The 12,465-nt window shown below is 30.2% G+C and overlaps 1 protein-coding gene and 1 long non-coding RNA gene across 2 annotated transcripts; one reads left to right on the top strand and one right to left on the bottom strand.

The window, feature by feature from the left end:
• Positions 1-1,091: 1,091 nt before the first annotated feature.
• Positions 1,092-7,730, top strand: LOC110428520 (uncharacterized). The gene is made up of 4 exons (XR_002446468.2): positions 1,092-6,587; positions 6,661-6,996; positions 7,122-7,228; positions 7,321-7,730. It is a non-coding gene; the product is annotated as an uncharacterized LOC110428520 (long non-coding RNA).
• A 926-nt stretch (positions 7,731-8,656) lies between these two features.
• On the bottom strand, positions 8,657-11,702 carry NAC070 (NAC domain containing protein 70). The gene is made up of 3 exons (XM_021444361.1): positions 11,540-11,702; positions 9,592-9,869; positions 8,657-9,483 (listed from the first exon to the last, which is right to left on the bottom strand). Exons 1-3 carry the CDS (start codon positions 11,700-11,702, stop codon positions 8,845-8,847), a joined length of 1,080 nt encoding a protein of 359 aa, XP_021300036.1. The 3' UTR covers positions 8,657-8,844.
• Positions 11,703-12,465: the final 763 nt, after the last annotated feature.

Here is a 12,465-nt window from a genome sequence, read left to right as displayed (position 1 = left end):
TCGTTTATAAGACATACAATTACTATATTATATATATAGTAATACTTTTAGAATATATATACTTTAAATATAAATATATTTACTTTCTTTTTTATGTTGACATTTAAAAAATTATAACTTATAAAATTATTAATTATAACATATACACCTTTGTTTATATAAACCTATAATATAAAAACCTTAAGAGAAGTTGTGAGATTAAAATAATTTCTAAACCTAGTTATTTTTTTTTAATTTCTTGTAATTAAAGACAAACTCAAATAATTAATTAAATAAATTCATGAAAGTATAATTATTAATTACCTTGTAATGTCTTTTAATATATTTACTTTATATATATTGGGTTCATTTATAAAGAATATAATTACTATTATACATATACTAAAATACTTTTAATGTGTGTGTGTACTTTAAATATAAATATATTTATATTTTATTTTGTGTTAACATTACAAAAATTATAACTTATACAATTATTAATTATAATATATATACCTTTGTTTATATAAACTTAATTATCTAAAAAGAAGTTAAGAAATTAGAATAGTTTTGAAGCTTAGTTATTTTTTTTAATTTCATAAAATTAAGGAGAAACCCATATAATTAATTAAAGTAATTAATAAAACTATGATTATTAATTAATTTGTAATGTTTGTTAATATCTATATGTTATATATATTGGGTTCATTTATAAAAAATATAATTATGGTTATATATATACTAAAATACTTTTAATATATATATACTTTAATTATAAATATATTTACTTTTTATTTTACGTTAACATTATAAAAATTATAACTTATAAAATTATTAATTATAATATATATCTACGCACACACTGTATAGTATATAACTTGTAATGTCTTTTAATAACATACACTTTATATTATATATTATGTTCATTTATAAAGAAAATTACTATTATATAAGTTAATAATTACTAAATCATAAAATAATATTAATTTTTATTATTAAAAAATAATAATAGTATTGATTTTTATAATTTAATAATAATATATTAAGGGTAAAAACCCTAGTCACTCTTTTGTTTTCTTTCTTTCTTCTCTTTACCTAGCCACATAGTCGGCAGATGCTCCTCCTTCTTTCTTTTCTTCCCCTAGCCAGCTACTCCTTATTCTTTTCTTTATTTCTTTTTCGTTGCTAAATGGCAATTCTTCTTTTATTCATTTTTCTTCTTTCCTTCCCCTAGCTAGCCACACCAATCCTCCATTCTTGCTGCTCCATTGTTGGTCCTCCATTCAGGTAAATCACTAAATCTTATCTTTGTTTTATTTGGCTTTTTTATCAAGGTAAAAATATTTCATTAGCATACTTGGACTATGTTTGAATGCTTACTAGGTTTTTATGTGTTTGTTTTTTTTCAAAGAATTTAGATTAGTGCATGAATTTAAAGTACAAGGTTAACATTCAGGTTCCTCAAGATATAGAAACTCCCAAATTTATCGACTTACAACATCTCCCATTTTGAAAGACGTGGTCCTATTTATTTAATTTCAAAAGTTAGTTCTTTTTATTTTTTTGGTTGGCATTTATTCTATAATGAAATATAATCTAAGTTCAAATAGTAAATTGATGGTGTAGTGAAAATGAATTAAAATTTGATTATATATGTTACTGACTAAGATTAATGATCATGGCCAATTACATAGCTTTAGAAGTGTTATTTATTAACACTAAAAAAGTTGAAGATTTATATTTTTTGCTAGTTCCAAACAATTTTGTTAATATATGTTGTGGTTCAAAATTTGTTTGAAATCTATCTTGGTCAAACATTGAAATTTATCTTCCTAATAGTGTGTGTGTGAAATCTATTGTATTCCACCATCACAATTATCATATAAAGGCATTTTCTACCTCTTCTTTATCTGTTCGTGTATAATGTGCATGCATGTGTTGCTTTTTCTGCATATAACTAATTCAACTTTCCTTTTTTAGTTATTTCTACATCATAAAATGTTTACATCATACACTTCATTTAGATGGCCATTTTAATATTTTTGAAGTTTGAGAATGCAAACTCAATTTTTGACACTGGGCCTGGAATGGACAACAATGATGAAAACTCTATAATTAAGTGGTATGCTTTACAAATTCTCTTTGCTCTTCTTAATTTTTAAGTTTATGTTATATTAACATATCCTTAATATATGTAATTAGATTTAGTGATGTATTCTAATGCTTTAGTTTTTCGGCAGATTTCAGATGTCTTGTTAATCGTCTCACCCAAGCAAAAAAAAAAAAGTTGTGTTCGTATTTTGCTCATTAACTTACAAATTTTCAGAATATAGAAAAGTGTTTTATGTTCAGATCTTTAGGAACTTCTTTGTGAGAATTTGGTGCTCCAAAATTTGTGGATTATCTTATTGTGGTAAATAAACCATTTTGCAAGAAGCTTAGAAATTATGTATGTTCATGAGTTATTGAATTGTACTTATTTTTTAAAATTGATTTAGACATTGATTCTGCCATGTTTTATATTTCTAGGTTTTTTGAAAAATGGCTCCAGTTGAAAATTGTGATGATAGTATTAATTTGTAATTGTATAAAAACACTCTCTCAATCATTAGCATATGTAGGGTCAAGTTCACAACAAGTACCTTTAAGCCTTCTAGCACTCCTGTTAGTAGTAATCAATATTTGATCTTGCCTACTATAAATAAACCTCGATTATGTAGTTTAAGTACCAAACACCCTTGCAAATTAACTTCAGAGGTTTGGAATCATTTTGGAAAAAAAAATCTCAATGGGGAAAATGTGGCAATTTGTAATTATTGTAAAGTTGTTCTTAAGATCAATAGCAAGAATGGAACAAAAGCTTTAAAAAATCACATGAGTACTTGTGCAAGGAGAAAAAAATTCAAGCATTGAACAATGCTTTAAAAAGCAAAAGCAACTTGGCATAGATACGCAAGCTAATGGGAAGGTTTAGATTAAAAATTACACACTTGATCAAGACATTTTCAGACATGAGTTGGCTTGTGTTATAGTCTTGCATGAGTATATGCTTTCTATTGTTTCTTATGTTGGTTTTAAGAAGCTTTTTGCTAGTCTTCAACCCATATTTAAGATAGTTTTTTACAACACAATTAAAGAGGGCATTCACAAGATTTATTGCTCAAAAAAATCCAAGATACAATAGGGGTTTGAGAAGTTAAAAAGTCGAATGGCAATCACAACAGATATGTGAACTTTAAATTAAAGGAAAGGTTACATGTCTGTCACTACTCATTATATTGATGACTCTTGGGAGTTACAAAGCTATACCTTGAGGTAAGCAATTTTAATTCTTTTTCTTTAAATTTTGTTATGTTATACATTAATGGTTTTATGAAAAAAAAAAGCAAATTCATTAATATTATTTTGTAAACATGTAAATTTGTATACATGCCAGCACCTCACACCATGGATGTTCTTGCTCAAGGAATGATGAATGCTTTAACTATATATAGAGAGAAAATTTTCTACTATCACTATGGATAATTGTAGCTCCAATGATGGTATGATTTTTATCTTAGTGCATAACTTGGGTTCTGAACTTTTGCTTAATGGAAGAATTCTTCACATGAAATGTTGTGTAGATATATTGAATCTTGTTGTGAGAGATAGATTATATGTGATTGAAGATGTTATTGAAAATGTTTGTGATAGTGTAGTACATTAGTCAGCTAGTCCATCTAAATTGAAAAATTTTGAAGAAGTGGCTCGTCAAGCTAAAGTGCCATATTCTAAAAAGTTGAGTCTAGATTGTAGAACTAGTTGGAATTCAACTTATGTGATACTTCGGACTGCTATAGGATACAAAGATATTTTCCTTGAGTTGAAACTTAGAGAAAAAATTTACTCTTGTATACCTAGAGAGGAAGATTAGGAGAGAGCAAAAATATTGCTGACAAGTTGAAAATGTTTTATGATCTCACTAAATTAGTTTTTGGGATAGAGTATCCTATTGCAAATTATATTTTTGCCAAAGTTTGTAAACTTCAAATTGCAATTGTGAATTGGATGTGCTTTAATGATGTGACAATTAGTGCAATGGCAAAAAAAATGCTTGAGAAGTTTAAAAAATATTGGAAGGATATTCATATTGCGTTAATTGTGGCGATTATATTGGATCCTAGATATAAAATGAAGGTAGTTGAGTATTTTTTTCCTAAAATTTATGATAGTGTTGCAACTTATAAGATCGAAGAAGTTAGGAAAACTTGTTATGATTTACTTCAAGAATACCAGAGTAAATCCACCAATTTAGAATCATAGTCTTCTCAGAGTTCATTAGCAGCAATATTTGATGAATCATCTGAACCAGATGAATGTATGTTGTATGAATATCTTAATTCTTCTACTGATGGGCATGTAAAGTCAAAATTGGATTATTATTTAAAAGACAAAGTTTTTCCATTCACTAATATTTTTTTAACATTTTGAGTTGGTGGAAGACAAATGGGATAAAGTATCCCACTTTACAAATGATTGCCAGGGACTTTCTTGCTATTATTATTTCTACAGTTGCATTAGAGTCAGGCTTTAGCACTAGTTGGAGAGTGGTGATTGACCATTGAAGTAGGCTGAAACCATACACTTTGGAGGCATTGATGTGCACTCAAAATTGGTTGGGGAATGAATTGAAAGGTAAATAAACTCATAATACTTTTATTTCATTTGTTTTGTATGAAAAATTATCTATTATCTTAAGTGTTATATACATTTTTATTTTTTTTATTTAGGCATAATAATGCATAACAATTGAAGATTCAATTGCCATGCTTGTTGACACTGACATGGAATAAGAAGATTGAATTTTTCATGAGTTTGCCTTATTGTAAATTTCTAATGTTGTTTAAGTTGTTGTTTGGATATTTGTTTTTAATTATTTAAGTTTAAGTTGTTATTTGGATATTTGTGTTTAGTTATTTAAGTTTATGTTGTTTGTTTGGATCTTTGTGTTTAGTTATTTAAGTTTATGTTATTATTTGGATATTTGTGTTTAGTTATTTAAGTTTATGTTGTTATATGGATATTTGTTTTTAGTTATTTAAGTTTATGTTTAAAATATTTGTTTTGATTATTTAAATTTAAATATTATCATTTGTGTTTTTAATAATTTAACTAGTAGTTAATTATATGAAAAATGTAAGAGAAATATTATTGTATATAGATACGGGTTCGGGTAATTGGGTACCATGAACAACATTTTGATAATTTTTTTATCTAATCGGGTTTTTAAATAAGTTAGGGTAATTATAGAATAGTGAAAATATATTAGGGTTAGGGTTAGGCTTGTAATTTTTAAAATTATTCTGTTAATTAATAAGTTTAGGTATTTGATTTTTTATAGGATTAGGATTTGAATACTTCGAAATTTACAAGTATTCTACCTGTTGACAACTCTACTCAAAACGAAGACCAGACCTTGAGCAACTTCGTGTATCCCATTTTGATTGAGTTTTCCCACTTTCGTGGATGATTGTTTGATTTCGAGGCTGTTGACCATAAAATTTTAATTTAAATATACAAAATCCTTAAAGTCGCATTATTTTGTCACATCCAATCAAATCTACAACAAACTAAATAGAGAGATAAACGACCATTATTCATTGTTTTAAGAAACAAAAAGAAGGAAAAGAGGAAAACATAAGCGACAATGTTTTATACGCAAGCAAATAAAAACTAAAAAGAAACAATCATTTCTTAAGAAAGCAGAATAATCATTCAATTCTAGTTATTTATTCAAATACAAAACAATCAAAATGAAAAACAAAATGTGTGAAAGAGAGACGAAGAGATTCACTCCTCCCATGGTGGTATGTCTGTGTAAATCTATGGCTACAGCTAAAACAAATTGAAAGAAAGGAGGAAAAACTTTATTTATATAGTATAAGCAAGTTAAAACTAAAACGTTCTATGCTCCATTGTATGTGTGTGATAGCGTCATCATTTTCTTACTTTTCTTTTCTAGAAATAGTATAATCTTCTTTATCTTCAACTTAATAATACTAGGCCATCACATCGGCATGTTTGACTAAATATGTAGATGAGTAAGGTACCTGTTATTTATGAAGTGTTTAACCCAAAACCTTTTACCTATCAAGATATCTAAACCTTATTACAACCCACATAAATTTGCGATACACTATCCAAAAAATCGAATTCTACTAGTAAAGAACTATCCATTAATTGTTCGAATCTATTAAACACATGTTTAAGTTAGCAAAATTGACAAAGATTTGGATTGTTTCCCATCCTCCTATGAGTTCAATTCCTACATTTATTAGTTTACAAAAAAGTAGGTTGGTTGAGATGGTAAAGATTGTGTTAATTACTACATCCTCTAAGAGAGAGATAATTTTCTCTACTCAAATTTATATCATTAATTATATGCACTCAATATTTAGTTAATTACGTAATGCGTTTTATTAACCAATAAGTCTTTTTTCTAATGCTTTTGATGAAATTGCGTTACTCCTACAATTATGAGGATTATCAAGAGTAACTTCGATGGGCCTTGGTCGACATTGAGGCAGGTTCTTCCAGAGCATAAAATTAACATGTGGCGAAAATTCGAGGTAATGTAAAGATATAGTATATACTATTATAATCTATCATAATTTTTTGTATTAAAATATTTTTTTTATGTAGGAATCTTTTACATGGGCTACTATAAATACAACAGAGGTGAAGTCCATATGGGAGAAGATTTGCAAGGATCGCCTTAAAGACCTATTAGCTAATTAGTCTGATCAGGTGAAGAGAGAAATGGGTGGCCCCGATTTAGATCTTGAATTGATAAAGGGTAAGGCATGATTGTGAAACACTACTGAGGTATAGGACTAGCTTGTTGATCTGGTATGGTCAATACCCAAGTGGCAATCATGCTCACGCAAGGCAAAGTAGAACTACCTTACAGAAAAGGACAATAGCGTGGCGAAACATATCGTTGGTTCCTTGCCTTTTACCCTTCAATAAAAGAGGATGGTATACGCTTTTATGAATATATATATTACATAAGTCATTTAATTTAATAATACAATTTTGTATGTTAATTAACGATTGCAATACTTTTAATGATGTGTATTTTTTTTCTCTCTTTATGCTTACAGGAAAAAAAAAGAAGTCACAAGTTACATTCTCCGAGCTCTTTAAATATACTCACAAGGGGCAGAAGTGTACTAGAGAATTTATGGACAAAAAGTCTAAGACTATTTGTGTAAGTAATATGTATGTTTATATATATTTGACATATATATGTTGCTTTTCGATTAAATAACTTAATAATTTTACGTGTTTTTCTATTTGTAGGAATCATACGCTTCGGCAATAGTGAAGAAATATGATGTGGAGTTATCGAACTATCTAGAGTTTGATCTAGAGTCATGGATTAAGGCCATTGGAGGGTAAACAAGTACTCAAACCCACATATACAGATTTGGCACCTGAGTCCCCATTTTGAGACTTCTAGCTGTAATGGTGATGTATGAGTCTACTTATAGCCCTAACAATGCACCACCTCTTACGTCGACTTTTACGCTTGAGCTTGAGGGATAATCGACAATTGCTTAGTGATGTGAAAGCCTTGATGGCAGGTTTCACCAATATTAAGGTTTTGTTGAAGGATGTAATTGGATCGATGAGATCCCAACCTTAGCAAGACGTGGTCGAGCCTTTGTAGCCTCTAGCATAGCAATAGCCACCCTCACCCCTTCAATGAGATTTATTGACGGAATATTTGGATTATTATTAGATGTTTACATAAGAATATTTTTTATTAATAATGATTTCTTTAGATTTTCAATAGTTTCTATATGCATATTTGTTTCTTATATATTTACTTTATCAATAATAGCATCATATTATAATTTTATTACAAATAGGATAAATTTAATTTCTAAAAAAAAAAACATGCATTGTTTGTATTATTGACAAAATTGTTGACAGATTGCTCCCTCAAGGGAGTGCCGATTTGGTGCTCCTCAAGGGAGCGTGAGATCTAGGGTGCGTGATCAGATTCGGTTGTTGGGTGATTGGTTGATGTAAGGGAGAACCGTCGACTGATCTGAGAGAAAGGAAAATAATGAAAAAGAGCAGAGAAAGCAGAAAAGTATTTTAAACATTTCACGTTTGTCTATTAACGCAGTTTAAATATTTGGAGAGAATTGTTCATTTCAAATACTAATGGACTCACATGAAATTATGGTTAAAACTTAAGGGTGACAATGTATTTTACTCTCTTATTTTTATTTTTTCAATCCAAATTATTCCTTAATTATACAAAATTCAATATGTAAAATTTGGTGCTTACATGTATACTTCTTTTATATGATTTCATTTCACATATATGTTTATTTTTATATACTACTGCTTAAATGTCTTTTTTAAACATTTTTAGGTTGTTAAATTTCTATTAAAATTTAAGCCTTGTTAGGAATAAAATTTCTATAAAATCACATATCTTTTTACCAAAATATTAGCAGTATTTATTTTTTTTTTAACTAACATACTAAACAATTTTATAATACAAATTGAAAACTTATATTATGAAATATAAAAATTGAACACTTAATTCTTCAATGTGGAATTTTTTCAAGTGATCAAACAACAAATTTATAGTGTAAAATATAAAGGCAGGGGTATTACATTTACAAAAGCCAGTAATTAATCATTAATAAGACTCCACATAAAGTACAAATGTTTAATAATATCACAAATTCCATAAAAAATCAGTCATATCACTATCAAAGTAGTTCTTTTGTTTTTGTTTTTTCTCCTTGAAATGAACATATGATGAGAGCCAATTTAGCTCTGTAATACCACAAAAATCACAAACTATTTCCCATAGCCCCAAAAATCCATCTCTCCTCGCAATGAAAGCTGGTTCATTGGGTGCACTGCTGTTGCATTTGTCTCCTCAAACCTAACCCCTTTGGAAGAATCTTCATGTCCCATATGAGATGCACTCACCAGCCGATCAAGCATACTCCATTCATTCATCCCCTCATCTCTTCCAGGAACGCCCATTGGTTGACTTGGTTCACACGTCCCAACCTCTAGACCTGGCTCACAAGCTTGGTACCTAAGACTTTCACTGCCACTCTCACAATCCCTAGACATGAGTTGCTTAATCATTACGGGAGGGTTCGGAGGGAGAGCAGCCGGCGCTGCCGCAAACTCATAGTTGATAGGCTTGTGGGGTTGAACAAGGGTTTGGGGTTGGAAAAGAGAATATTGAGGGGTTTGCATGTGAGAATAGTGAAGGGCTAGCTCAGCCTTGTTTAACTCAAAGTTGTGGTGTTGGTGACGCACTAGGTATTGGTCGCTTGATCTGTGCATGAGAGAGCGAGGCTGGCTGCTGCTTGAAGTGTTGAGTTGTTGATCTGATGAGTTAATGCTTGACCCCCCTCCATTGCTCCCAACCTTGAATAGATTCTTCTTCTTGAACACCCTACACACCACCCACCCATCCTCCTACACATTGCATGCATGCAAATTCATGTTAGTATAATCATCTAAAACACTATCTTCTTCTTAATTAATTAATTACTGAATTAATACAATATTAATTTGTATACTAACAGAGGTGTTTCCTTGGGGATCGTCTCCGTCTTCGAGTCTGTATTCATGCATGATCCAGTCAGTCTTTTGGCCATGGGGAGCTCTTCCCCTGTAGAAAACAAGGGTTTTCCTCATACCGATCTTCCTGTAGGTGTTCCTAATGCACTTGTCCCTTCCCGTTGCTTTCCAAAACCCTGCATTGGTTGCCCTATTCGTCCTTGACCCCGTTGGATACTTCCTGTCCTTGTGACTGAAAAAGTACCACTCGTTCTGCGGAGTTGATCCAATCCTACATCTCTCTGTAACACTCAAAGAGTTATAAGCTGAAGCAAGCAACACCACCTTCCCCTTCCATCCAATTCATATGCTTTTAATTAAAGTCGTGCAGTCTTGTTTAGATCATTGCATTATTAAATGTTGATTCACCAAATCCGGAAGGGATATACACTGCCTGACTCAGACCATATTCTATCTCTCAACCCCGTGTACCAGACGGATCAATTAAGAGGTCAACAGTCAAGTATTTCCAATATGTTTTCTACTTATCCAAACCCCCAAAAATTATCTAGCTAGCTGCCAAGCCAAATGTTATAAGAACACAAACATATAAAACAAATGATTATCTAAATCATAATTAAAAGAGGAAAATAATATCTTTTGTATAAGAGATTTTCAATAATTAAATCTTTTCTAATTTATACTTTTACAGCTAATTTATAAATTATTAGTTGTTAAGACGCTAAAATTTAACTGAACCAAAAATCTACTTGAAACAAGTTGGTCCGATACAAATTGATTGTAGAAAGTCAAAGACTTGAAACTAATAGAACCCGTACCTCGAGGCAATCCTAAACAAATCAAAACTCAAGATTGATTCGAAGGAAATCCGTAAAAACTTAAATTGTAATTACATAAGGTTTTCTAAAATGAGTAAATGGATAAATAATACACATTTTGTTCCTTAAATTAAAAAATAATATTTATGTATAATTATTATACAATTATATAAATAAATTATTTCTAATTTTTTTTTCAATGTTGAATATTGAAGTTTAACTAACGTTATGCAAATTAATTGATTAATTAAATTTATTATGATATTCATCAAGCCAATGCGTTTTTACTTTTTATCCTCCATTAATGTCAAAAATGCGAAAATAGTTAAATGTTAAAATTAGAATAATGTTAGGATGTCATAACGTCTAAAAAGATGAAAATAGAAATCACAAACAAATTTTAATAGTTAGTGTATTGTATGGATAGAATTATATATAGTATATATCACTTATATTTATACAAATATGAATCACTTTTCTTAATTTCTAACATTTTACATTTTATCTTAAATTTGTTAAATTAATTAATAATATTGATTTGACATCTATTATGAAAAAAATGTAATTATTTATTACATATAAAATTACTAAAAATGTCTATGACCAATATAAATTCCAAATAATTGGAAATTTGTCCAAACTTACTCAATTTTTAGACCATCTAAATTCCAAAAAATTTCAAACTTCAAAGCATTCGAAACTAATAAGACTCGAATCTAAAATTATCTAAACCCATTGGATCTGACTTCGAAATTAACTCAAAGGACAATCCAACCCAAACACACTTCCATAGACTAAGACTCACAGTATTTTTTTTTTTTTCAGAAATTTCATATATTTACTGCATTTTTGGTACTTTTTCATATATATCAAGACAATTAAGAAGAAATTGTTGACAACAAATAATTGTTTTAGCTAATAAAGGGTTTAGGGTTTATATGACGAAAGAATTTAGAGATGCCAACTTGTGGTGAATGCTTATTAGTCATGCATTAAAGTGTTGAAAATTTCCTACTAGCCAGAATTAAAACTGAGAGCAGTAAGGTAATGGAAGAAGACAAATTTGCAGGCAATCAGACGTAGGCTACCGCAATTTGCTTTGGTGATCATTAGGCAGTGTTAAAGAACTTTACCTTGCAACTCCCAAGGTTCCATCTTGTTCAAGTCCACTTCTCTGATGACCTCCATGTCAAACTTCTGAAATGAAACCTTCTTCTTCAAGTAGTAGTGGAGGAGCTCCTCGTCCGTTGGATGGAACCGGAAACCTGGAGGCACTCCGCCATTCGATGAACCCATCACTGCCTATATTATTAATGGAATCAACTAGGAAGATGTTTCATGTGTGTGTATATATATGCAGGGAGGTATTGAAAGCAATCATTTTCAACAAGGGGAATATATAAATATGGAAAGAGGTATGTCAACGGGGGGGTGTAAAGGGAATGGCGTGAGATAGTTGACGGCCGGTGACTACGCCGTCGGGAAGGGTTAAAGCTCGCGTAAAAAGCAAGCCTTGGTAATGAGACTATGACTAGTATATATTTTTTCTTTTAAAAATATGGTTTTAACCTCAAGGCCTTGCTTCCTCTACATGCCTTGAGGGAGCGTGGTTGCACCCTAGCTCCCAATACTTGTACATCTCTTCCAATGCTGTATTCTATATTAGTCAATCTTCAAAGCTGAAAATGCATTCATTCTTTTATTGGGATTTCGACATGTAACATTCATATTTCAATTTAAGGATGTTATGTTCATAAGCAATCAATCAAATTTTCCCTTGAAAAAGGCAAAAGGTGACCATACGTCAGTGGTAGATATCTAGAAATTAATGCATGTAGATTAACTGTGGCATGCAGCTGAGGGTTCATTTGCGGTTATATGTAATATGATCAACACGCGCTGCACATACACTTGGGACTAACCCTAGTTAATTAGTTGGAATGAAGTATTTAAAGGCAGCAAACGATCCCGAGACAATAAAAATGGCATTTATTAAGGGCTCTTTTGATTGTTCCTAAAGCAAGGGTCGGAAAAACAGCTACTCAAACTTCTTGGGATT

This window comes from Theobroma umbraticum, unplaced genomic scaffold (assembly GCF_002168275.2).
Source record: "Theobroma umbraticum cultivar Fairchild unplaced genomic scaffold, ASM216827v3 scaffold_459.0, whole genome shotgun sequence".
Taxonomy (NCBI): domain Eukaryota; kingdom Viridiplantae; phylum Streptophyta; class Magnoliopsida; order Malvales; family Malvaceae; genus Theobroma; species Theobroma umbraticum.
This window is presented reverse-complemented; position numbering and strand designations above follow the sequence as displayed.